The 27,132-nt window shown below is 39.6% G+C and overlaps 2 protein-coding genes across 4 annotated transcripts in view; one reads left to right on the forward strand and one right to left on the reverse strand.

Moving 5' to 3' along the window:
• Positions 1-6,811, forward strand: part of LOC107549092 (cell death regulator Aven-like) — a 30,868-nt gene extending 24,057 nt beyond the window's left edge. The window contains exons 3-6 of the mRNA XM_016230032.1: positions 280-350; positions 1,591-1,686; positions 1,773-2,040; positions 5,547-6,811. Coding sequence (XP_016085518.1) covers positions 280-350; positions 1,591-1,686; positions 1,773-2,040; positions 5,547-5,686 — 575 coding nt within the window. The 3' untranslated portion in view covers positions 5,687-6,811. The remainder of the gene's footprint in view (positions 1-279; positions 351-1,590; positions 1,687-1,772; positions 2,041-5,546) is intronic.
• Positions 5,910-27,132, reverse strand: part of LOC107549090 (ryanodine receptor 3-like) — a 78,008-nt gene continuing 56,785 nt past the window's right edge. Inside the window, exons 62-101 of one of the 3 annotated variants that reach the window (XM_016230029.1) lie at positions 26,841-26,922; positions 26,619-26,749; positions 26,106-26,423; positions 25,766-26,006; positions 25,503-25,590; positions 25,320-25,412; positions 24,982-25,152; positions 24,845-24,904; positions 23,760-23,894; positions 22,744-22,856; positions 21,917-22,013; positions 19,964-20,076; positions 19,845-19,896; positions 19,677-19,736; positions 19,455-19,554; positions 19,289-19,368; positions 19,118-19,194; positions 18,966-19,039; positions 17,434-17,451; positions 16,539-16,619; positions 16,211-16,299; positions 15,971-16,099; positions 15,791-15,895; positions 14,088-14,169; positions 12,701-14,004; positions 12,334-12,377; positions 12,097-12,262; positions 11,914-12,000; positions 11,590-11,787; positions 11,351-11,481; positions 10,282-10,324; positions 10,074-10,201; positions 9,936-9,996; positions 9,711-9,857; positions 9,484-9,618; positions 8,477-8,633; positions 8,284-8,348; positions 8,097-8,197; positions 7,929-7,980; positions 5,910-6,985 (exon numbers count right to left, since the gene is read on the reverse strand). In XM_016230029.1, the coding sequence (XP_016085515.1) occupies positions 6,890-6,985; positions 7,929-7,980; positions 8,097-8,197; positions 8,284-8,348; positions 8,477-8,633; positions 9,484-9,618; positions 9,711-9,857; positions 9,936-9,996; positions 10,074-10,201; positions 10,282-10,324; positions 11,351-11,481; positions 11,590-11,787; positions 11,914-12,000; positions 12,097-12,262; positions 12,334-12,377; positions 12,701-14,004; positions 14,088-14,169; positions 15,791-15,895; positions 15,971-16,099; positions 16,211-16,299; positions 16,539-16,619; positions 17,434-17,451; positions 18,966-19,039; positions 19,118-19,194; positions 19,289-19,368; positions 19,455-19,554; positions 19,677-19,736; positions 19,845-19,896; positions 19,964-20,076; positions 21,917-22,013; positions 22,744-22,856; positions 23,760-23,894; positions 24,845-24,904; positions 24,982-25,152; positions 25,320-25,412; positions 25,503-25,590; positions 25,766-26,006; positions 26,106-26,423; positions 26,619-26,749; positions 26,841-26,922 (5,504 nt within the window). In that variant the 3' untranslated portion in view covers positions 5,910-6,889. The remainder of the gene's footprint in view (positions 6,986-7,928; positions 7,981-8,096; positions 8,198-8,283; positions 8,349-8,476; positions 8,634-9,483; positions 9,619-9,710; positions 9,858-9,935; positions 9,997-10,073; positions 10,202-10,281; positions 10,325-11,350; positions 11,482-11,589; positions 11,788-11,913; positions 12,001-12,096; positions 12,263-12,333; positions 12,378-12,700; positions 14,005-14,087; positions 14,170-15,790; positions 15,896-15,970; positions 16,100-16,210; positions 16,300-16,538; positions 16,620-17,433; positions 17,452-18,965; positions 19,040-19,117; positions 19,195-19,288; positions 19,369-19,454; positions 19,555-19,676; positions 19,737-19,844; positions 19,897-19,963; positions 20,077-21,916; positions 22,014-22,743; positions 22,857-23,759; positions 23,895-24,844; positions 24,905-24,981; positions 25,153-25,319; positions 25,413-25,502; positions 25,591-25,765; positions 26,007-26,105; positions 26,424-26,618; positions 26,750-26,840; positions 26,923-27,132) is intronic. The other 2 variants (XM_016230028.1, XM_016230030.1) reach the window with 2 other exon arrangements.

Here is a 27,132-nt window from a genome sequence, read left to right on the forward strand (position 1 = left end):
AATTCATATTAATAAAATAAATAAACGGTCAAATATTTATAATAAACGTTAATTTGGACTTTATTCATAATGTAAAATGAAAAAATATTATGTAAATAATAAAATCAGTAAAAGTGGCACATCAGTAATTTCACTGAAATAAAGAATTCAATCTAAGCTTCCTGAAAGTGTCAAAGCAAAACTAATACATTACCTGGTGACTCACCGAATGTACTTTGATTTAACTATAAGTGATATATATATTCTTTTTTTAATGTATTACCCGTTTATCCATTTCAGGGGACTCGTTTACACAGTTCAGGTTCTCTGATGAGAAGGACTGGGAGGTGGACTCGCTAGCAAAAAATCAGGTGCATGATCAGTCATTCCACAAGTTATTAAAGGGGTCATATAATGCGATTTCAATTTTTCCTTTCTCTTTGGAGTGTTACAAGCTCTTGGTGCATAAAGAAGATCTGTTAAGTTGCAAAGACTAAAGTCTCAAAACCAAAGAGATATTCTTTATAAAAGTTAAGACTTGTCCACACCCTCCTAAAACGGCTCGTTCTAACACGCCCCTGTGTGAGAAGATTTGCATAACGCCGCCCAAATGTTCACGCAAAGAAAGAAGGCATAACTTTTATTCTCGCTGCAGTATTGTTATTGCCGCCGCCACCGCCATGTCGTGAAGGCGCTGTGTGTTTCATTGTGAAAGCGAAACTACTTTGTTTGGCCTTCCAAAAGAGGACGATATCTGCATCGTCATGCCTGGAGCTGATCCGTCCTGGGCGCTGAAGAAATACAGCGTGGACGAAGCGGAGTCCAGCCCGGGGTCGTCACATGTGGTTGCCGCAAGCCCACCGGCCACTCCTTCGTTGAATCCGCCGGCCGTGCCGTTCTCAAGCGCGCCCGCCGCCGCTCACTCAAGCCGGCCTCCGCTCACTCTAGCCCGCCATGTGTGACGCTGTGTTTTGTTGTGAAAACGAAACTACTTTGTTTGGCCTTCCAAAAGAGGACGATATCTGCATCGTCATGCCTGGAGCTGATCCGTCCTGGACACGACTAGAAATCAGTGTTTAAGTTGTATTTACAACACTGTTCCAAAACAGTTCAATATGTTTACGCGGCGCAACGCAACGCGTAAAAAGACAGTATATGCCATTTTAATCCATCCCCACTGGATGCAACAAATGCCTCGTTTATAATGGTTTTCATGTTTTTGTCTCGTCGCTCTGGCCGGACAGGGCATCACAGTATGGTAAGGGGCGTAACATTTCCGTCACATGCTTGAGGAATTCAGCCAATCACAACGCACTGGATAGCTGGCCAATCAGAGCACACCTCGCTTTTCTGACCAATGAACTTTGTAAAAATCGACGCGTTTCAGAAAGGCGGGGCATAGAGGAGAAAAAATTATGTACAGTATGTGGAAAATAATGTGTTTTTTGAACCTTAAACCACATAAACACATTTCATTACACCAAATAATGTTATTTCAACATCATATGACCCCTTTAAGTATTATGACTCGCTTGCAGGTTTTGCACTGCAATCATTGAAATCCTGTTGTTTGAGGAAGTATGTTCTCATGGTTGATTGTAATTTCTTCAGATTCCAGCTTTGTTTATAGACCTGCCAGCTTTAACTCAGTCACTTCAAGAGCTTCCACTGCACATAAGACTGAACCTGGAGGCTGAGCTTGTGCAGGTAGATCAATTGCTTTTCTTGTTGGAATACTATGAAATACTTACTAGTACCAGTGAAGAATGTGCTAGTGTTTTAATATGTTTCAGGTGACGACTCCCATTGAACTTCCGTCTGTGACAGTGCCTCACAGAACCGACTCGACTCTAACAGCTGGATCGAAAGCTCCTCAGGCAGGTGTAAAGCCTGTTCCAGGTACCACACCGTCTCTCAGTGTCTCCACAGCCGTCCCTCCTGCCACAGATGATGCTGACCAGGAACTCGACCTTCTCCTCGACTTGCAGAAACCCATCACAGAAATTACTTTAGTCGAATCCCACGCTACAACAGATGATGTGCTAAACAGCCCAACACAAGGTTGTTATATATGTATGTTCTTTTTTTTTGTTAAACAGTGTCGGCGTGTAGTTTAACTAACTAAAATTAGTATTAGTCGTAACTTCCAATAATAAGCTACACAAGTAGTGTTTGGAAATCAGACTCATTTAAGTGAGACAGCTGATGTAAATAATCGATTCACTGATCAACCTGAATTACTGAATCATTTGAATCACTGCTTCTTTAAGTATGGAGTTGAGTGCTGTTTTTTGTCACCGTTTGTAAATAATTACACTACCATTCAGAAGTTTGGGGTCAGCAAGATTTTTTTTGTTTTTTTTTAGGAAATTAATGCTTTTATGACACAATGACACATTATCTTAATTAAAAGTAACGACTTTTACATTAAAAGAATTTCAAATAAATGCTAAACCTTCTATTCAAAAAAACTCACACTATCAAGATTTCCACAAATGAAGCAGCGAAACTGTTTTTAACATTGAGAAGAAATGTTTCTTGAGCACCAAATCAGCATGTTAGAATAATTTCTGAAGGATCATGTGACACCGAAGACTGAAAATTCTGCATATTTATATAAAATATATATTATTTATATATCTATAGTAAAATTCCAGATAAATGCCATTATTGCAGAATGAAATTATTATACAATATTTAAATGTAATCCTTAAATACTTCAGTGAATTTAGGTACTTTCTGATAGTGCTTTGAAGCAAAGCTAACGTCTCGGTTACGTATGGTAACCCTCGTTCCCTGAAGGAGGGAACGGAGACGTCACGTCGGATGACCGACGAAATTGGGATCTCGCTCAGAGAGACCAATCCACTTCGAGTGTAAACTAAACGAGCCAATGCACATTGGCATGCGATTATTGCATCCAGCTGCTGCTGATCACAGCGTGAGTATAAGTAGGCAGCAGATGCAGTGCATATTCAGGTTTTCGCTGAGAAGCCGAGCCGGTGACCCGAAGAAGTCTGCCGGGGAAACACGGGCTCAAGGCTATACCGTGGACTTTACACATATGGGATCCACTTAAGTCTTACATATGGAACCCAGCCTTCTACCGGTTCTCGAGGATTCAGAGAGTGAAGGTCTGGCGGGCCCTGCTGTAGTGCCGTGAGCACTAGAGTCAGGTCCCAAGAGGGTATAGAGGGCGGCCATGAAGGATTTAACCTTCTCGCCCCCTTAAGGAACCTGATGAGCCAATCGTCGAGGTAGTTGAGAATGCGAATGCCCTGTTCTCTCATGGGAACAAGGTCTGCCTCCGTAACTTTCATAAAGACATGGGGCGACAGGGACAGCCCGAAGGGCAGGACCTTGTACTGGTATGCCCGCCCCTCGAACGCAAACCGCAAGAATGGCCTGTGGCGCGTAAGGATTGAAACATGGAAGTATGCGTCCTTCAGGTCGATCGCTGCAAACCAATCTTGGGGACGGATACACCTGAAGATGCATTTCTGCGTGAGCATCTTGAATGGGAGCCTGTGAAGGGCCCAGTTCACGACGCGCAGGTCCAAGATAGGTCTCAACCCACCGCCTTTCTTGGGTACAATGAAGTAAGGGCTGTAAAACCCCGACCTCATATCAGCTGAAGGAACCGGCTCTATCGTGTCCTTCGCCAGTAGGACTGCGATCTCTGCACGCAAAACAGGGGCATCTGCTGCTTTCAATGACATAAAGTGGACGCCCCTGAACCTGAGAGGGCGCCGGGCGAACTGAATCGCGTAGCCGAGCCTGACGGTTCGACGGAGCCATCGAGACGGCCTGGGTAGCTCTAGCCAGGCTCTCAGACACCGCGCAAGCAGCGGCCGGGGGCTGCCCTCGGCGACGAGCAGGCTGGGGCGCTGCCATCGGCGGCCGGGTGGAGGCAGCAGCTGCACGCCGGGGCAGGATGTGTTTGATGGCCTCAGTCTGCCCGTTGCGGTGCGGAGCTCCGTGAGAACTTCCTGGTCGTGACCACCCTCGTGCAAGTTCTTCAGTGCCTTGGCCTGGTGTACTTGCAGCAACACCGAAGCGTGTAAGGTGGACGCAGCTTCTCCCTAGGCCGTATACGCACTGCCGATCAGAGCCGACGAGAGCCTACAGGCTCGGGAGGGGAGCAGTGGCATTTGGACACAATTGCATCGCAACAGACCGCTCCACCTGGGGGACTCCCGTATACCCCCGCGCTGGACCCCCATCGAGGGTGGTGAGGGAGGATGAGCCACCGGGCCGGTTTCTGGCAGTAAAAGGTGCCGTCCATGACCCAGTGATCTCATCATGCACCTCCGGGAAGAAAGGCACTGGGGTGGGGCCCTGAGAACCAGCGCGGGCCACCCCGAGAAACCAGTCGTCCAACCTTGAGGGTTCGGGACGCGGTGGAAGATTCCACTCGAGCCCGACTCTCTCGGCGGCCCGGGAAAGCATAGCCATCATTTCCGGGTCCGTATCCGGCACTGCTGGCCACCCAGAGGGCGGCAACGCTGATGGATCTTCATCCCCAGAAAAGTCTGGCTCACCCTCCGATGCTGCGACTGACATCCGATCGTCGGGGGGAGCCTCGGAAGAAACAGGTGGTATCCCCCGGGAGGATACAGCCTGCTCTCTCGAGGGCTCCGCTGGCTTCGACGTGCCGGCTGGTTCGGGCATCCCCTTCCTTGTAGGAGGGGAATTCCTCACCGTGACCGTGAGACCAGTCCACCCACTGCCAGAAAAAGGGTACCCCCGGCTGCCACCAGAGGGAACCCCAGAATCTAGGCAGTGGCACAGGCACTCCGCCCCCTTGCAGGTAACGGAGTCTGGTCCGCAACTCCAAGATGGTCATACCCCCGCAATAGGAGCATGAGTCATCCACGAAAGCCGCCTCAGCATGCTTCACGCCCAGGCACGAGAGGCAGCGATTGTGATCATCACCAGGCGCCAGGTAACGACCGCACCCAGAAACACATGGGTGGTAAGACATCTTTAATAAGTCTTCAAAAAGACGTTCCACCCGTGAAGCTCTTTTAGTATGGAAAACTGCTCTTTCAGTGTGCTGAAGCGCACAGGGGAGATGGCCGTCTGCAACACACACAGGGGTAGTGCAGCCTGCTGTGTGCAACCCACTCGACACAGGAAAACCACCGCCGCTGAAGCGCCGTCCACCAGCACGAGAGCCCACAAAGAGCGTGCTTGACTTGTAGTCTTTACTCTCTACTCGTAGAAGGTCAGGAGCAGAACGAAAGAACCGCTCGGCTCCGAAGCGAAAAGCTGAATATGCGCTGCATCTGCTGCCTACATATACTCACGCTGTGATCAGCAGCAGCTGGATGCAATAATCGCATGCCAATGTGCATTGGCTCATTTAGTTTACACTCGAAGTGGATTGGTCTCTCTAAGCGAGATCCCAATTTCGTCGGTCATCCGACGTGAAGTCGAGAGTGACCGACTGAAAGGGAACTACTTGTTTAAAAAGTTTTCTAGATTCTATATCAATCCTGTAGCTTTTGCAAGTGAAGTTTCAAAGTAGTTTCTGATGTAAAAGTGTGATTTTATCACCTCAACAGGTTCAGGAGAAGAAGAGAGAAAAGATCAAATGGTTGATATGAAAGAAACGAAGCCAGAAGTGGAAAGTGAAGCTAAACTTATGAGGCAGGAAGTGACAGAGGAGGATCTGGAGGACTGGCTGGACAGCATGATCTCCTGATCCCAGAGAAGCTGACACAGCGTTACTTCTGTGTGGACGTGAACATCATACCGCCACACTTCATTAAGTCTAATAGCCAAGACTAATTCAGTCATGTGGAATATAAAATGCTTCATCGAAGTATTACTCAAAAAAAGTGATGTAATGCTGTGTAACACAGTATTTCAGACCCATCATATTCTCGCTCATCACTTGACTCTGATTAAAAGCAGTTATGACCAGCTTGGATTTATTGCATTAGCTACTTTATTTTCATTCCCCCTGCTCAAAACAAATGCAGATCACCAAAGCCACTACATACATACAAATGGCCATACAATAGCAGTTTAGTGTATTGACTTCTGTTCAATAAATGTAATTGTTTTTGTCCTCGAATGTAGATTCCCATTACTAGTACTTCATAAATGATCAGGTCACACACGATTTCAGTTATTTAACCTTAACCAAACATTAAAAAAGCAGTGTAATGGTTACTCGTGAACAAACGTCAACTAAAGCTACAAAACTACTAAACCCAGGTGAGACAGTCAGTGATAGTTTAAACTAAACTGCAAATAGTAAAACATACGAGCAGGAACAAAATGTTTGCATAGTCTCTTGTCATAAGGCACTTTTCTGTATGAGAAACAGCTAGTGGACTGAAGCAGTTATATGATCGTTATATTGCTCATTCCACCAGTCAGGTTACCGTCCTTAACGCCATTGCACAGTCTTCATAGTCTTAGTTTTTAAATCGTGTGTTTTAAAAAGTGTTTTTGGCACTCATTGAATCCTAAGAAGGTATTCTTGTGCATATTTGTGTAGACGTTCATTCAACATCAAAAAACATACACATGTTAACATCTCACAAGTTTGTGTGCATTTGTGAGTTAAGCAAATGAGGCATTTTCCCACATTTTTTTTATCAAACATGGCTTTGTGTCTTTATTTGGCAATGTGTGCTACATGTTTTTGTTGTTTTTTTTCCTCAGTGTTGCACTTGAGTTCACATTTTTGGCTCGATCAGAATGAGTTCTCAGTATGTCGCTGTCATTTCTGGTGTAGGAACGATTGAGGTTGTTTTGATTGGATGAATTAGTGAGCAGAGTATGATGAGAGATGGTTTAGGATGTTGTGTCCAACCTGTACAAGGTCCTAAAATCCATGTGGCTATTAGGAGCTCATATAGGTTCTCTCATATTAGGACTGAGGACAACATGTCCTCTAGCCCAGCTGGTCCTCGTATTGCTTCCGGAAACAGTCTCCAGCAGGGAAGAAATCCCAGCATCTCTCCTGATACATCTTCCAAACATACGACTCCTGGAATAATTAGAAGATGTAATTTATTAAATATAATAATATACAATAATAGTACACACTACAATTCACAAGTTTGGATCACACATTTTTCTAAAGAAATTAATATTTTAATTTAGCAAGGATGCATTAAATCCATTGAACATGAGAGTAAAGGCATTTATAATTTGACCAAAAAAACTTATATTTTAAATAAATGTTGTTATTTTGAATTCTATTCATAAAGGAATCTTAAGAAAAAAATCTTTCCACAGAAATATCAAGGAATGTTTTCAACATTAATATTAGGAAATGTTTCTAGAGCACCAAATCACAATGACTTCTGAAGGATTATGTGAGGCTAAAGACTGGAGTAATGGCTGCTGAACATTCAGTTTTACCATAGAAATACAGTTTGAATCATAAGTTTACATACCCCTTGCAGAATGTGTAAAAATGCTAATAATATTAACAAAATAAGATGGATCATGAAAATTAAATTTTTTTTAGCTCTGTCCTGAATAAGCTCATCATTAACGGAAAAAGTTGTGGACCATCCAGGTAATGAAACAAGGGTATGTAAACTTTTGAGCCATTTTTATAATTTCAGTTATTTTGTGTTGTGGAGTGTATGTAAACATCTGTTATATTAAATAAAAAATATGGCATTTTCATGATCCCTCTTATTTTGTTATTAACATTTTGCATATTCTGCATATATAATCATATGAGCAGAACTGTAAATTAAATTTTTAAATCTATATAAATAGAAAAGTTATTTTGAGTGGTATTTATATTTCACAATATTAGTTTAACTGTATTTTTGCTCAAATAAATGCAGCCTTGGTGAGCTCAAGAGAATTCTTTCAGAAATATTTAAAAAATCTTACTGACCCAAACATTTTGAAAGGTAGTGTATATTGATTTTATAAATAAGGCACTCGTTTTAATTGGATTAGTAGATTACCTGACCAGTGTATTCAGTCTCATCTTTGTTGATAAGATACATCAGGAAGAATCTGTTAGAAAGGAATATTTGAATATTCAGATGTGTTTAGTCGATAAAGGAAGCATTATAACAATGCAAAGTTGGTCTTACTTTGCATATCGGATGTCATATACAGTGTTTACTCACAAATAGTTGGCCAGATTGTGCTCTTGTAAGGTATGGGTCTCAAAGCCGTGCGGGGTTGTGTCAAAATAGTCATTCCCGATTCCACAGATGAAGCATTTTGTCTACACCAAGGATAAAAAAAAAAGTTCAAAAATAACAGACTGTGCTCTTTTTAGACCTTACAAGGAGGACATGTGACAGTGCTCACCTCCATGTCCTCTTTCACCTGCTCCTGCTGGTCTCTCAACTCACCGAAGGCATCAATGATCAAACCTGGTTTGAAAATGAAAGCATTCAGCATTATGTTGGTGTTCTGAATGTTCACAGTAGTGACTGTGAGACTATGATGGGTTGGGTAGTTTTGTTGCTATTTAAGATCAGTGTGGCTTATAAAGCAGTACCCTGAATGATGGCCAGCAGAATGACGATGACGAAGAAGAAGAAGGTGATGTCAAACAGAATGCGGTAGAGCTCGGACGGGTCGCCGGCAGGGTCCACGATTTCATCACCGATTCCACCGCCAGCTCTCACACCCACGTACATGTGGAACAGGTAGCACTGAGGAGTCATGGGATTCGTTTTAGTTTTTAATGATCTAGCAAAGCAGTTTGGACATTACATACACAATACTGTTCAAAGGTTTGAGGTTTGTAGAATGCTTTTATTTATTAAAAAATACAGTAAAAAGATATTGATACTATTGTGAAATATTATTACAATTTAAATTGTAATATATTTTCAATGTCAATTATATCTGTGATTGCAACGATGAATTTTCAGCAGCCATTACTCCAGAAATCATTCTGATATGACGATTTGATCAAGTAACAATTTTTATTATTCAATATCAATTTTGAAAACAGTTGTGCTGCCTAATACTTTTGTAAAAAAAAACTGATACATTTTATTCATCAGATACTTTGCTTTGTCTTTACTGTCACTTTTGATCAATTTAATGCACCGTTGCTGAATAAAATGATGAATTTCTTTCAAAAAAATCTTACTGACCCCAAATGTTTGAACATAATACATATGTATATTAAATAATGAAATATAAAAGTAAAAATGTAAAAATCAAGCTTTAAAGGCACTCTTAATATTAAAAAATTTGAAATTTTCCCATTTCTTTTTAAAAGTGTTAAGAAGAAATCAATGGTATTTTTCTCATTAAATGAAAAAAAATGCATTTAGGTCACCTAAGCATTTGATATATTTGAATAAAAAAAACTTGATATGACCTGACAACATTATCTTACTTTAATAAATTATAATAAATGATTAATTCCTGCATTAATGCATCCACACCAATAGTCAGTATAAGTCAAAGATGACTTCCAGATCAGCCAGATGGAAAACAACATGGTAAATGTCCTTCAAGGATCTTTTCAAAATGAAAAGCTAAACTCACAGTCATCATATCATCACATTTCATGTCAGGCGCGTCCTCATCCTCACTCTTGTTGTAGAACTTGCGGAAGAAGTTAAAAGCCACCACGGTGTACAGGTAGACCACAACCGCCAGGAGGCCCACAGTCAATACCAGCTGTTCAGATGAAGAAGATACTCTCATCATCAGATCAGAAGTATCTTGGTGTGAAGCTGTACTACAGTCACCCTCTGCTGGAGGAGACTTACCTGTTTGCCATTGTGAGTCACAGAAGAGAGGATGGTCCTCAGTGTCTTGACGCCCATGGCAATGTCCAGCAAATGAGCGGCAAAGAAGAAGTTATTGTAATGTCCCAGAATAGACATGGTGGTGTACCAGATCAGGTAGAGGTAAGACTAGAGATGAAAGATAAAACGTTATTGTCTTGATACAGGATATTCCTCTTTATGTTTTCAAATCTGAGCCGTACTCACGTTGTCCGTCAGCACCACCCCCATTTTCCAGATGTGGTACTTGGTATCAATTGAGCTCAACCTGCAATTGAAACCAAAACATGACTGAATGCGTTAATGCTCTTTCAAACCAAATGTTTTCATGTCCCGTCAGCTCACCAGGACAACAGGGAGGCCTCCTTCACCACGGCCTCTTCAGTGGGATCAAAGTCCAGAGCACTCTTATCCAGACCCAGAAGTTCAGCTATGCGCTCGGCCCCGTACAAGTCACCATATTTATTGATGACCTACAGAGGACAGTGGAAATTGGATATGCAGACAGTCCAATGAATACAAGCACCATCAAGTTGTGTGTGATTCTGCTTACCTTCCTCTTAATAAATTTGTCCCAGTAATTGTTAGGGAAGGACCTGAAAGACAGGTACGGAAGTTTGTAAGTACTCATGCTCTGTAGAACTGATGGATTGATTTATCAATTACTTCATGAATTACAAAGGATATGTTATACCAATGAACAGCATGTGGGTAGTTAAAACTGATATTGAAATCAATCAAAAGAAAAGTGTACATATTGGGTCCTGTAACTGGTGACAATTAACTTTCAGTATTTCCTTTTTGAATCATGTTTGTCTTCACGATTTCTTTTTAAATGGTCCTGTAGTGTGACAATCACAATTTATAAATGTACAAATACTCATTGTAGTTTCTCAATTGATATGAATGATACTTTTAAAAGGTTTTAAAAATTCAGTTTAAAATAATTTTGCCGTGTGTATGTTTGACTGAAAAGTAAAATGTTTCTGTTGATAATTTGACCATTGTCCATTTTATGAAAAACATTTATATGCATATTTATTGTAGTTCTAGTGCAGCATATTAACTTATATTTCATGTCAATGTACATACACAATTATTAGTAAAAGTATTTAAAAGAAATTAATACTTTTATTCATCAAGGACACATTAAACTGAACAATAGTGACATTGAATGTATAATGAACAAAAGATTTCTGTTCTTTTGAACTTTCTGTTCATTAAAGAATAATAAAATAAAATAATGTGTCATGGTTTCCACAAAAATATTAAGCAGCACAACTGTTTTGAACATTGATAATAATAAGAAATGTTTCCGTCGACCAGGGTTGCATTACCATGCTTTCCTGGCTGATCTTTACGGTCATATCCAATAAAGGCATAAAAAGGCCAAAAACATAACTTCAAAAAAGAAAATCTTACAGACTCCAAACTTTTGAACAGTAGTATAATGTGTAATTATGTGATGCTACTTGTTGTGCGTATGTGGAGTACACTTATTGTTACTATATAGAACTGTTGAGTGCTATATTCAATAAATATAATAATATCTGAAACTGACACTGTAATGTAAATGTAGCGTAAGGGACTGAATGAAAGAGAATGTCTAAAGTGTTTCTTACGGAGTTGCAATGACCAAACGATCCCACTGTCCTTTGATGTCATCATCAGACGGCTGCTCGGTAATATACAAGCCATCAAACTCAAGCTTCCTGGCGATCTCCTTCTCCCGCTTGAACACAACTAAAGGAACCTACAGCGAGGAGAAAACAAGGCTACATCAACACGGTTGTGCAGAATCTGGCTTTGAAATATTCTTAATCCTGATGAATGTAATCAAATGAGAGCAATCAGTATAAACCTTAAGGCAGTAATATCCAACAACACAGAGTAAGGAGATGATCGTGTGCAGTACAGCCAAGAACGTCAATGTGGGTGCCATGTAGCCAGTGTTCTCCTGAAGAATGAAGTATTCCATTCCTTCATCATCTTCATCACCTTCCTCCTCTTCACCACCCCAGGATCCCTCCTCTTCCTCATCATCGAATTCTCCAGTCACCTTTAGAGAGCAGCAATATTCAAAAGTGTTAGAGAGCAACTATGCAAATGACCAAATAGGTGATTATTCATTCATTCAATGTCGACTTCACGTTCATTAGCACATTTAAAGTTATCTGCAAAACACCTTGTAGAAGAGCAGGATGAAGTTAATGGCGAAGACCACAAACAAGGCCAGAAGACGAAGGTTGTAGAAATTGCGAGCCAGGTAGTTCTACAGAGGAAGAGAGAAATGTTAATGTTTCATCGTTGCCACAAAATTTCCTGCGGGACAAAGTTTAATTAAAAATGTGACTGAAGCTTTTCTTACCAGCATTTTGGCTTTGTAGACTTCAAGCCCTGCAAAGAAGCTGGCCATAAATGCTGGAGCTTCTTCCTTTGCTGAGCCACGTTTGGCTTTTGGAGCTGGTTTTGCTGCTGCTGGTTCCTCAGGAGTTTCCTCTTTAGCCTTGTCTTCTTTCTCTTGATTCTCAGTGCTAAAAAACATTGAAATGTCAGAACATTTTGATCAAGAAATGATCCGACAACATCTAAATAGCCAACTTACTCAGCTTTCTCTGGCTCGGATTCTGGCTTCTCTGCTGCTACTTTCTGTGTAGTAAAAAACAATATACTTTGTCACAGGTTTGATTCAAATTCTAGAATAGAACTTAGAGAGGAAAGCATTATATTTATGTTTTAAGGGAGATGAAAACAAGGCTCTAGGTGATTGATATACAGGGTGTTCAATGAATTAAAACATGATGAAACATTTTTTCATTTTCACAAATATTTCATAAAATAATTGTATTAGTTGTGAAAATTACATGTGATCTAGGGCCTTAAATGCCATTGTAAAAACTTCAAGTCTAGTCCTCATTTTCATTCACATTAAATTCAATATGGCGTCTACGCAGACTAAGGTATGTAGATACCTGGCTCTTCTTTTTCTCAACAGGGGAGCTAGACTCTGTCAGGACCTCACAGACATCACCCAGACCATGTTCTGCCCCATGCTTCCCCTCCTTCTTCACAGCTGGATTAAGTAGATCCATGATCATATCCGTTTCCAGCTTCTCAGCACCAGTACCAGTCATCTGCACCATATCTGCAGACACCACCAATTCGCTGCTCTCGGATTTTTCTGCTTCCATTACATCACCATGGATCCCAAACTGTGTTGGATCAGGCATGTTACCCAAGATATCTGTCACTTTCATGTTTTTAGCACCCTCCACAAGACCCCCTCCAAACATGGAGGACCAAATAATATGAAAGAACCCGAAGATAATGGCAAAAATGCCTTTGAAGAACCCGGTGAAGAGCATCCAGAAGAAGGAGAAGAACCCTGTGATCATTTCCCTGATGGTAAGTTTCCTGAATTTTTTCAACTGTTTCCTCATACTCTTAAACGTCAGCATTTTACGGAAATTAGACATGCTCTTCTTCACAGAAGTGCAGGCTGCAGTGAAGGCCGAGGCGGACTCAAGAGATGAGTCTTCCTTCTCAGACAATCCTTCAAGCAGACTATGCAACTCCTCGTCTTCGTCCTCCTCGGGTCGTTCTGCGGCATCTGGCTCAGAGATCTGAGAGGCCAACTGCATCTCAAAGATGGTGTCCTCACAGAAGTTCACAAATAACTCCATCTTCTCACTCTCACCGCCTTCGTTGACCACATCGAAGATGAATTGCCGTTTGGACTCTTTGACCTGAGGCTTTTCCCATTGGGTTCTGCTAGACTCGCTGATCTCAAAGTAAACCCTCTCAATCCTCTTGGCACCCCCTATGATCTCAATACGGCCCAGGTATGGCTCAAAGTAACTGAGAACGCTTTCAGCCAGGTCTAAGAAGGTGGACAGGCGTGAGTCGTGAGGCATGTGTTCTGAAAGGTTAGTAAGAAGCACAGCCACGTTGAAGCCGATGTCCTTGGCTGGTTCATGGAAGCGTTCCACAAACTCCTTGTAGTTGAACATATCATTTTCATCGGCCTCCACACAGGAGAGGAGAAACTCGATCTCAGACTGTGTGTATTGCTTTTGGCTATCCATAGACTTCTGGAACTCCTTCTTGGATATAACGCCTTTGCAATCTGGGTCGTACTCCTTAAAGTTATCAGATGTAGTGAGGTCCTTCAGTTTGAGGAACATGTCGAAGAACTTGAGGATCATTTCCACATTGCTGGAGGACTCCACTAATGTGTCAACCATCTGCTTGCCGATAGTTCCATTCACCACATTACCTGTAACATGGAGTTGATGCATTAACCATTGCTAGTCTCTTACTAGTTCCATTATGTTTGAAAGAAAAAAAAACAACTCTCACCCTCCAGAAGAGATAACATCATGACCACCATATCTTTCTGCAAATCCATCAGCTCTTTCAATAACTCGATTTGACTAGAATCCTGAAACAAATGACATTTAATGTTGAGCGGCATCTTATTGGAGAAGGGTCTGGCTGCAGACTTGCACTCTCAGCCTTGCATTCTCAGACACTTGCGCTTCCGCAATTGACATCACATTCAGTTTTTTTTTTGTTCTATTTATTGATTAATTTTGTTTGAATCTCTCAACATTTTACAACAGTAGCCAGGTGGTGAAGACAAGAAAAAAGAAACTGAATTATGTCTAAATGTCACTTGCAATCTTCACTTGCACTCTCCGCTACCTGCGACGTCACTTGCAGTCGACACAAATCATGCGTGTTGCCAATGGAGAAATGAAGCTGTGGTGGTGATTAAACGATTAAAACTAATTTAGTACTATAACGTACAGGGTCCTGCAAGAAAAAGACAAGACCCACAAATCCGTGGCTACAGAACAGCAGAATAGGAATGCAATGCACAAAGTCTCTCGTTAAGTGTTTTCCTCCTGTAGAAAAACATAAACACTTAATATGGCTTAATGTATTAAGATGCATTAAGTGCAATTAAAAGATCAAATTCGATATATAGTTATTATTTAATGTACTACAAGGCAAGCAGATGGCTATGAACACAATGCGCAAACTTTCACTTGTCCTCCCATACAGCAAAACGCTTAATGTGGCATAATAATGGATGATAAAGACAATTCAGTAGCCTATATGTCTTGTTGTTGACTCAAAGTATATACAGAACAGCAAATATGAACGTGCATTATGAAATGCATTAAGTGATCTTAAAAGGATCAACTCCGTACAGGCAAGCAGACGAGCCCAGCACACAATGCGTTAAATTGCACGTTAAACATTTTCCTCCCATAGAAAATCATTATAAATAAAACACGTAATGTAGCTTAATGGACAAAGACAATAATATAAAAGAGCTGTAGACAGTTTATTCTATATGGAAAAACGCTGAACACGAAACTGTGCGTGTTGCGTTTATTCTGGGCTCACCTGCTTGCCTGTATATTAGTTATGTAGGCTATATTTTAATAATATACTATATGCATATTCATTATATTAATAAACTGTATATTGAATTTGATATTTTAATAGCATCTTAATACATTATGCCATGTAAAGTGTTTGTTTTTCTACGGAAGGGAAAACACTTAGCGAGAGACTTAGCGCATTGCGTTCATATTCTGCTGTTCTGTGGCCACGAATTTGCGGGTCTTGTCTTTTTCTCCTACAGATGGCTTGCAGGACCCTGTACGTTACAGTACAAAATTAGTTTTAATCGTTTAATCACCACCACAGCGTCTTGTCTCCATTGGCAACACGCACGATTTTTGTCGATTGCAAGTGACATTGCAGGTATTGGAGAGTGCAAGTGGCGATTGCAAGTGACTTCATAATTTAGTTTATTTTTACTTTATTTATTTATTTTAGTTTATTACTGTTGTAAAATGTTGAGAGATTAAAACAAAAAAGAATAAATAAATAGAACAAAATAAAAAAATAAAGTCTGCAAGTGACGTCACTAGCAGAAGTGCAAGTGTCTGAGAGTGCAAGTCTGAGAGTGCAAGTGCAAGTCTGCAGCCAGACCCTCTTGTCTTATTTGGTAATCGCTACACATTAACAGTTGCCTGACTGGTTACCTGTGACAGTTTCATTTGCATGTTGGCAAAAACATGCAGGAACCCGACCACTGCGTCCCACAACCTGCTGTGTGCCAAACTTTGCTGATTCCCTATACAAGGGCCCTAAAATGAGAAAATACAGTCTTATGAAATGCAAAGACATTATTCTAATATAGAGTACTAGAGTATATGCATTACCTGAATGTACTCAGTGAGTGAGTTAAAGATTTGTTTGGCTACTGCCAAAGCTTTGGAGAAGTTAAGTTGCCCAGCCTCATCCATGATATCTTTCCCAGAGTAATACCAGTAGAAATCACTTATAGATTCCTGGTGGTGAAAACACGTTTGACCATTACAGAGGACTCAAGTTGAGCAGATTCCTGAGAATTCAAAGCTATATAACACATCTACATACTGTATGTATTTAGTTTGTGTTACCTGTAGACGTAATAGGTAGTCCACAGTGCTAATGATGATGTTGACTGTAGTAGTGTTTCCACTCTGGGTCCGCAAGAAGTTTTGGAAATCTGTTGAGGAAATTTAAAATGTAAATAGTAAAGAATATGTAGTGAAGCATAGTTTTTCTGTGAAATCTTAATTATTGGTTCATTGGTAATGCCTTGCAAATCATTGTTTTTCTGTAAATGTATTAAACATTGTGTTTAATAAATTTTTATATAATTAAAAGTATAATTTGTTCATATTTTTATTTAGTTTAAAAAAGCAGCATTACATAGAAAAAATATATGCCATTTTTCAGTCTTACCATTATTGTGCCCCTCGCATAGAAGTTGCAAAAATCTAAACAGATCCTTTGTAAAGTCATCATTTTGTAGTACTTTGGAACCTTAAAACATGACAGAATTGCAATTATTTCTGGGCCATATTTTTAAAGCCAAACTAAATGACATTTACATCAGTCTCAAGCAAGCAGGTGACTAGCACATTTTTGGGGAGCTTGCTTTAGATTGTAGGCTCGCAACTGCATCCCAAGAACTGACTGGAAAAAGAAAGGCTTGTCGATTAATACACAGAAATGACAGAAATTTCAAGAAGCTGGGTTAGAGAGGTAACTTTCACAAGAACGGTGTACAGCAATACTTGACAGTAATACTTTACATGATTTTAAAGATTCTGTTGTATCATATTGTACACAAAGTCATCCTTGTGTAAAATATGATACAACAGAATCATTAAAATCATGTCAAGTGTTACTGTTGTATCATATTGTACACAAAGTCATCCTTGTGAAAGTTAGTCATGTGAGAAACCAGCTTTGTGAAATAGCCCCAGATTCACAGCATGGCAAAGCTCTTTGCTCATTTTGTAGCTGTGGTATAATCTTTAGCTGAGTGTACACCTCTTTGAACATATATAAATTTTTTTCAACACTGTATGAATACAGTTGATTCGTAATGTTCACATGGAAGGCAAAATGTTCCCATTTAGTGAACTAGTTTAGTAAAGTTAGGTTAGGTAAATGAGCCTGGCTTTAGTCTTAGTTCTGTCTTAATTCTGTGTCAGCATGCATTAGTCTCTACAAGCCAGCCCTGAAGAGTAGTGCATTCATATCACCAATAGCAGGGGAGAAGAAAAAGTTTCGCGAAATTGTGACATGCCAGGGTTCAGCATTGCGAAATGAGTAGCTAAACTATATTTACCCCGCTCTTTCACGTTGACTGCAGTCCAGTATAAAATGATGGAAAACAAACAAAGAGAGCAGACATAAGCAAATGGAGAAAGACTGAATTTCAGAAAGAAATCAGAAGCGTCATTGAACTTTTAGTGAGAGGATGGACATGCAGTTACAGATGTTTAGACATGTTTCATGGAATGTAAGACCTCTTGTTTTTATTAAGATGCAACCCATAACAAATGAAATTCAAGCAGGACCACATACTGTGTAACACATATACATCAGATTATTCACTGGGATCGGACAAGGCTTTATTTGTTTAGTTGTGAGTATAGGGTCATCCTGCAAAATCAGTAGTTAAAGAAGGTGTTAGTATTATTTCCAGTGCAGTGGTTTTAGTCATGTTCTGTATCATACTTGATGTCTGTTGCCTTTCAGCAATATGGCTAATAAAAGCTATTACTGTAGGTCAAACTCTCCAAGCCTTTCAAGAATATATCTAGGTTGTATTTCTATATATCTGGGTTGTATACATCTGGGATTTATTTCACCCCAAAATCAAAAGTGTAAAAAAATCAGAAATTAGAATGTATATAAAGTTGAATAAAAATGTACTCAGCTGTATAAAATACTTTCTTGTTAAAGTAAGGATAAAATTCATATACTTAATTTAATTTGAATAACATTTTATTCTAATAAAAATGGATGGGACGATTCTCATTACTGTGTTACAGTAGTTATAATCAGAATAATGAAAAGTACAATAAATAAAACATCCAGAGAGATTACAGTATGCTTGGGTACTTGTCTAGAAAATTATGTCCCAAAGCAATTCTTTTCCCATTTTGGGGTGAATCAGGCAAACCAAAAGTTTGGAAAAAAGCTCACATTCACCTCAACCCTGTCAGAAATTTATTTATCAAAATTATTATTTATTATTTTGGGATAAAAGCAAACCAAACAAGGAAGAAAAAACCCTAAAACATTTACCTCAGCCCTGTCAGAAATACCTTCAGCAACAATATTCATATATTAATTTTTACATATTTTACATTCCTCAGAATTAATTAAGTGTGTCCTAATTATTGTATTATTTTTTTCTCTCTCTAAAGTTGTTGTGCATAGCATAAGCACACCACCGTGGTCCTTCATTTCACCTTTGAAGATGAAGCCCTTTAAATTACTGGACAATTAAACATTTAATGTTAATGGCATCCCATAGACATTTGATACTGCATGAGGAGAATACTGCAACTTCCACTGTTGCAGTGAATACATGTACAAACATTATTAACAGTGCACTTCACAAAGTTATCAGAGTGCAGCATTTGCCAGCTAGCCAAAGGAAGGACCAAACCTGATACCACTGCCAATGATGTACAGTACTAAAAAGAAGCTAATATACTCTGCATATACAGTATATACAAACACAAAACTTGTGTTTTGTAGCCTAATGGCAGGAGAGATATAATGCAGATGTTGTTCTCAAATACATCAACTAATTAATCACAGTACTCAGTAAAAAGTGCAGATAAAGAATAAAGCTTATTGGCTTACTTGACCCCTCGTCAGTCACCATTCCAAGACTCTCTGCCTTATTTTGCCTTTCAAATGCATTTAAATCCAGCACACTGCCAGAGATACAGAGTCACAATTAATAATCACTATAGGCCAAAATGGATAATAAGCGCAAAACTGTTCACACCCACCTGCAAGACATCATTAGTCCGGATAAACTTTTAAAGAAGCCCGCATCTCGTTTTTCCTTCAAATAATCCAGCATTTTCTAAAGAATTATAAAGCATTAACACATTTTCTGAGCTCAGTATCCTCTGTGAGACAAAACTAACATTTGCCCAGTCAATTTGACAGAGCTTTACCTGCTGGACAAGAACATTGCCTCCATTTAGGATAGAAATGCCCAGTTTAAGGGTGCCAGTCACCATAGGACCAAGTCGGCCTGCAAGCAAACAAATGCTGCTTTAGGAAATCCAATTAATTAGGACCTTAGAGAGAGCAAAAGGGGTCAGAAATAGAGACGTGTACCTTTACTGGCACTGATCATCTGTAGCACCATCTCAGCAGCCCCTCGGGCGTGAAGTCTGGCCTGCTGGTACAGAACCTTCTGCTTCTCCATTTCTTTTTCCTGTGAGAGACATCAAAAGTGTTGAAATTTACACTGCTTACAGTCCATGAAACATCATATGCGTTTTTTTTCATTAAGATTTTTTTTTTTGCTCCTTCAATTAAAATCCAGGATTTTAATACCTCAAATGTTTTTTCTTTTCCCTCCTCTTCCTCTTCTTCTTCCTCATTCTCGGCACAGCTCTGTAAATTTAAATATTGATTCAACTGAAACTCTTTAAAACATTTACAATATAAATTAAGAAGGATTAATATAAATTAAGCGTTAATTTAATTAAATACAACACTGACCTTCGCCATCATGTCAGCATATGCAATGTAGAGAGGATCCTCTTCTAGAAAACTACAAAAAAAGGAGTCAGTTGTTTATCTATTATTGAATTAGTAAGTATTTACTTCTATGTATTTACCTTCTCTCCGTCAGAGCATTGTGACTGAAGTGAAGGATGAGCTGATGAAGAGGGTCTGGCTGAACTTCAGCTTCTTCTTCCTCTTCTTCCTCTACCACAGTCATGGGAGTTTTCTGCAGGAAGAGCCACTGAAGTTATAAAAACAAAAGTTTTCCGCAATCTGTTGATCACCAGCTTTCTTTTTCTCTCTAACTCTATTTATCCCCCACATTTTTTTTTGTGCTATAATCAGAAGTATAATTTTATAGACCTTAGTTTTTATGACAGCTGTCATTTAAATTTGTTTATAAACCAAATAATGATGCACAAACACACTCTGACACTGCAATCACCCTTTCACTCAAACCATGCTCATCTACCTTATTACCAGGGCTGGGCTAAATTCAGAATTTAAGAATTGGTTGCCTTTCATTTAAGTGTAAATTTGAATTCTGTTGGCCATGTCCCATAGGATGATGAATTGGAACTACAAGTAAAGGAAACTCAACAGTAGCCAACACTACAGCAAAATATTAATAGCAGATCACTTCTAAGTCTTATAAACAGCTTGAAGAGATCAATTATAGCAGTCTGGAAAATAAAGCATACCTCATACATTGCATGTATGATAACTTGTTTGTGTGTAATTCATACTGAAAAAATGAAATGTATTAAAAACTACTATGAATTTCTTTGAACTCATTCAGTTTAATTCTACTTCCTTCAATTCAAATTACAATTACATTTCTGCTTCCTGTTCTACAGTACTTGAGTTCAAATTTAGGAGCTAAACTCTCAATTCTCAATGGTGCACAGCCCGAAAGTCAAACCATTACATCACATACACCAAAAAACCTTATTAAAACACTAAAAGCTGTTCTCCCTGATATGACAATAAACATATGAAATAAACACATTAGACACTTTATGCAATTTAGTTTCATTCCAGTCATTTTCAGCATTATGACTCCAATAGTTTGCTACCTGATCTTGCAGCAAGAGGCTCTGGATTTAAATTAGACATGCAGTTATTTTACACAAAGACAGTGTCTCTCTGTTCAGGCCCCGTGAAGCAACTTTAAATCTAATCTTTAAACTTGGATCAGATGTGCAGCACAACTGGGTTAAATTTGTTGGATCTTGGATGTCCACTGGGCCTCAACTGAGAAACACTTGTTGGGATGACATAGTGACCTGAGCATGGTTACTGGAGTCTGATCGGATGCTCCAGAATAACACAGAGACCAATGACCAGCTCAGGATAAACATGCAAAATCACATGGAGACACGGCAATGGAAATGGCTTTGCAGTGTGTGTTAAGTGTTAAGTACTATTGCAAATTGATTTTTTTCATTATTAAACAAATATTTAAAAAAGAGTGTCTTCACAAGATTTGAATGAGTGCCAAATTATCAGTGTTTACCATTAATAACAATAACAGTAAGAATTTATTCCAGAGTCAATTAAATATTTCATCACGACTCAAAATAATTCCCACTCATTAATTCATATATATTCTTAATTGTGACGCACAAATCAGGCGGGTCGATTTACACCGCAGACTGAACTTCAGCTGACACATAATCTCTACATGAGGTGAACATGCCACTGACTCTCACAACAAATGAGACTTACGAAAGAAAGACGACACCCAAAGAACAAAGCAGAGCATCGCGGGGAACATCCGCTCCTCTTACCACGGCTGCGCTGAAATGGACTGCTTTTCTAGTGAGTTGGCGGGAACTGAGGCTCAGCCGAAAGTCATGCATGCCTTGGCTGCTGTGCCTCGGTCGGTAGTGTGTCACGCAACCAGCAGAGCTGAACACAGGCCAGGATGAGTACATGAGGCGGGCAGAGACGTGCTCCCGCGCCTTAGCGGGCACGATGCTGGCCACAGAGCATTCGGCCACCGAGAAGGCACCAGCAGGCACACACAGCACACGGGGCAGCGCTGATGCCAGCCCAGTACTTACTGCCAGGTCCTGCACTAGCTTCTCCTCAAAGGAGTACTCCTCTGTCTCTATCCAAAGTCTCTGATAGCCACTGAGGAAGAGGTTAATTGAGCGATGCCTGAAGAGTGGGGGGGAGAGGGAGGTTAAGAGGAAGATGAAGGAAGGAGGTGCATTCTGTGGTGTGAGAGGAAGATGTACAGTCCATGGCCTCATCTGACTGGTCACCTTAATGAGGAAGTCCATGAAAGCTACCATTTAAATGATCACTGTTGCACAAAGAACTCTTGAGGTCAAGAACCTTCCACCCACCCTGAAACTTCCCGTCGCTACATAAAAGCAAAGACACCCGGCAGAAACCGAAGGTGACCATTCAGAGTGGCGGCGCTAACTGTATGCTTGTGCTCAGCCCTTAGCTTGGAGAATGGAAGAGGAGGAGGAGGACGAGGAGGTTGGGATCATGAGTTCTCTTAGTCTGACATTACCGTTAGCATGGAGAACAGACGGTCAAAGCTGGAGGTATGGTACACCTTTTCCAGCCAAACGTACCGATAGCCATTCAGGAAGTAATTATTATTTTTGTATCTGAGGTGTGTTATGGAGACAACAGAAAGGGACAGGTTTTAGGAGGAGGAAGAAAGGAGCACGGAAAAGCATCAAGTAAAACACTTTGCAGCACATTTAAACAGGATAGAGGGCGTATAGAAAGCATTCAGATGCATTTGGAAGGAAGGAATAGCTATCAAGGAAACTTTCAGAAGTTCCTATTGAGTCAGTATATTTTAAAGCTGAATGCTGTGAATGAATATTGCAGAGCTGTAATTCTAATTTAAAGGCTTCCAAGGACATACCTTGGTAAGTTGTAGAGTGGTGCCATGCGGAAACAGGCCACCACGGCACGCTTTCTTTGCTTTGACAGCAGCTTTTGAAACACCATCTTCTTGTTCCTCAGCGGCAGTTCAACCTGAGAGTAAAATATATGTAAAGTTTAATACAAATAAATGTTTTATTTCCAAGTGTTATAAAGTAAAATGTATTTGTCTACTCGCTGTTGAAGACAAAAATAGCAGTCCAAGACAGGAAACTGAATAAAATCAAGATAATGTAACATCTTTGAGTAAATAAATCACAATTTGTGATTTTATCAAAATTAGTGGTCAGGTATCATCAGGGATCATCGATCATCGAAAAAATTTCATTATGCGATTAATCTTGACAAATTACACATTCAAATTTGTAATTATAAATATAATTTTCACATTGAATCTCCAAACTGATGTAGAAACAACATAAATTCAGTATTGTAAATAATGGATATATTAAATCTGTTACAAATATAATAAATATATTTGTTTAATGGCATCTTTTACTAACTAGGCCTAACTATGACAGACACATTATTATATTGGTTTTATTTATTAACAATTACAGAACATTAAAAATATTATAACAATTTTTAATTTAAGTGAACCTAAAACATTAACGCCACACAGATAACGTAATCATATACTGTAATGCTAGCCAAAGGATGTGGAGAGAAGACATTAGCATAACTACTTCAGCAAGTGAAAAAATGATGCTGCATTAATGCATTAATCTTTAATGTGTACAAATATTAATAACAGATATGAATTATTTTTCTTAGCTCTAAATAAAACATTTTAAATGTATATGTAGAAATTAACATTAACCGAGATTAATACATATTTTAAAAGTATTGCTCATTGTTAGTTCATGATACCAAAAGTTAACAAATTGAACTTTACTGTGAAGTGTTAACCAATAAATAAGGTTGCTGACACAGTGTGGGCAGATGAGGAATGGCATTACATATCACGAGTGAATTTCATTTTTATGCCAGCTGTACCTGATCAAGGTGGTAGACAGCAGCGGAGATGGCCTGAACTCTCTCCACATTATGCTCTTGGTCTGGAGGTCCCTCATTCTTCACCACAACATCTCTATAGAGGTTCACCTGCCACTGCACTGCTGGATCTGCTGACTGTGATGGGACAAGAAACACCAATAAGCATACCTGGGCACCAAAATCCGGGAGTCCTCCAGTGGTGGGGGTGGTGGTGGGGGTTTGTTTGTTTTTTTGGTCTAATTGAAAGGTTTTTTTCTTATCTCTTTTAATTGACTGCGAAATCAAATACACTGATGAAAACAATTTGTATTCTGTAATATTTTTTCCTATATTTTCCTAATTGTCAATTTTATGATTTGTTTATATACTACACTTTTTTTTTACATTTTTTATCACAGAATAAGGCAGAAAATATATTGTTTAGTTTCTATAGGCTACTGTAATAAATGCTATATCAGTTAGCACTGCATCATTCAGATACTTTATATATTACCTGGAAATGACTTGAAAAACACACATAGACCATACATAAACCGAGTATGAATGATACACTGCATGAGAGTGTTTAGCGCTCCGTAATGTTCACATCTTCTCATTTCAGATACGAATAAAAACGGCAGGTCATGCATAGACTTTTTTAGTTAAAGTTACATGTATATTTAGTTTGTTTCGCTGGAGCACCACCCGAGTCTTCTCCTCCCATTTCGCTTGATTCCCACGTCTGCTACCTGCGCAGATATCAACAGCGCAACTGGGTTTTAGGTTGCTAGGTTGAGGTCACAAATGGGTTGAAATTTGTATGATGTATCGATTGTGTGAGTAGGATGCGTTTCATACAAGATCTGGCAACTGGACAACCTTGGGATAATATATTGATGTGATCAATCATATAACGAGGATTGGGCCACGCAAATGATGGGATTTTCGCGCGAGAAATAACAAAACGGGAGGGGTGCGGGAGATGGGTGTGAAATATGGGAGACTCCAGGGAAAACGGGAGTGTTGACAGGTATGCCAATAATAAGCCAATATCAACACTTCAGCATCTAATCATGTATGTTAGATTGTGATTTGCTTCTCCAGACCTTCTCCTGAAGATGGAGGTTCTTCCTCAGGTAATCCTTAACCTCATCATCTGTGTCTTTCTGTTAAACAGAGAAATTGTTAGAGGTTCGGTAGATCTCCAATAAAGCATAATTAAAGCAACAAGAAATACACTCACCAGACTATAACGGATTTTGGCAAGGGAAATAAGCTCCTGGTCTCCAGGAGTGCACATGTTCAGACCAATGGGCAACATCTTCTTGTGAGCTGCTACGATAAGGGAAGTCTGAATGGAATACAACTCTCCTTTTCTCCTTTTTTCTCTTCTCTCTTGGTCCTGACCTCCAGACTGGTTTTACAAAGCAATATATCACACATAAAACACATGGCTGTAGCTCTTCTAATGCCTTTTTGTTTTCATGAACACAGAAGATATTTCCTCTTTAGCTAGGTAATTAGCTCAGAGCTTTTGGGTCCAATTACCAATAGCTAGCAATTGCTTAATATCACACTTACTTTTGACATCTTCGTCTTGCTGTCTCCAGTGAGGAACGCCAGGTTGTTAATTTCATTTTGCACCACAAAATTTTGCTCTTCCCTTTTAAAGTTCTATGAACAAAGAGCAGAAACCAGCTCTGGAAATCTTGAAATAATTGCAAATTCTTGAAAATATTTGTTGGAGACATACAGAGAACTTACATGAGATTTACACCAAAGGATGAAAATCTCTGACACCATTTTGAAAAGTTCAGTTGAATCTGAATCTGGTTGCTTCAGCCATTTGGATCTAGTCAAAAGTCAAATTAACTTATTAACAAAAGCGCATTTAACTTATCTCTGTAGATTGCACCCCTTTTTTAGCAGCAATTAAAGTTAAAATGTTTCAGATGTAGTGGGTTAAATTTGTTTGCAGTGGGCATCAAAATTGTTTAGCAGTTTTCTCTCAGGTCGTGGTATAATACCTGTTGTTGTCCACATAACGAATGAGCATTGGATAGAAGGCATACAGATCCCTGCAGAGAACAGCAAACTCATCCAGAATCTGCAGTTCAGCTTCCTGAGTGTCTGTCCTGCTTTCAGCCCTCAGCAGCTCCTCCTCAGCCACTATCTTCACTGTCTTCTTCTTCAGTTTCTCCAGTGTAGGCAGGAAGTGCATTCTAAGAAGATCTGGGCTAGCCTTGCTAATGATAGGCTGGCTATATACTACATAGAAGAGAGTTTACAGATATTTGAGAAGGCATTGCAATCATCCTGTATCAAAGCACTATGTGATCATCACTACCAGTTCAAGTTCACCCTCACCTGCCAGTCTTTTCATCCAAGGGGCGTTATCAATGCCAAGGTTGTTATTGAGAATCTTAAGGATATTGCCCAGGATTAGGCTGAGATGCTCAGATGTGACAGTTGTGGAGCAATTGGTATCAACTGGGGAGTTTTCTGGGCCTTTTGCCCACCAGTAAGACAGGTAGTTACACAACATTGGCAGGATGACCTCGATGACCTGTGGCATCTCTGTGTAGCGTGCTCCGGATTCAGAAATGTCACCAATGTCCTTCATCAGGCCATCCAGATGGGGCATCTCCAGACACATCTCATCCACAGTGTCTGGCATGCTCAAAACTGTAAAATTATTCAGTATTAAGGCAGCGTATTTAATCAATTACGTTTTTTCTTCAAAAAAAAAAAGAATGCCACTGTCACCAAAAGATCAATCTGCCTATTATGATTGGCTGCAAATGAACCATACTTTCATTATATGGTTTCTCACCAACCAAATGATTTCAAATAGTCTCCGATCCTGCCAAATATACTCACTAGCTCGTTCTCTTGGTGTCTTGGTGTTGAAGACAGATTGGGGGTTGTGCATATTTAGGTGGGGTTCCAGGAAGGCAACAGGCATGGCTCCAACCAGTGTGGATAAACATTCACCCAGCACTGGAAGCTGTCTGTAAAAACCCAACATAGCCGTCTCAGTTTCATGAAGAAACAGACAGAGAACAAAACCAAAAGTTCCCTCAGAAATTATTTTTTTTGTACTTTTCCACATAGATGTTCTTGCCAGTGCCCAAAGAGTAGAGGCTGGTCAGGATGCGGTAGCAGGACAGCTGAATGTCATCCACTGAAACATACAAATGCAATTATTTTGAGAAATATACTTATTTTACGAGCAAACATATGGCAAATTGAAGTAGGCATGGAAATCCAGCTCCTAATGATTCTGGTTCCTTACATTAAATATTATTTTAGTACTTTTCAAGAAAATATGAGATCATTTGAGATATAATGAGATAATTTGGATACAAATACACTGAAAAAAGTAACTCTTGCA

The sequence above is a fragment of the Sinocyclocheilus grahami genome, unplaced genomic scaffold, assembly GCF_001515645.1.
Source record: "Sinocyclocheilus grahami isolate Dianchi unplaced genomic scaffold, SAMN03320097.WGS_v1.1 scaffold362.1, whole genome shotgun sequence".
Taxonomy (NCBI): Eukaryota; Metazoa; Chordata; class Actinopteri; order Cypriniformes; family Cyprinidae; genus Sinocyclocheilus; species Sinocyclocheilus grahami.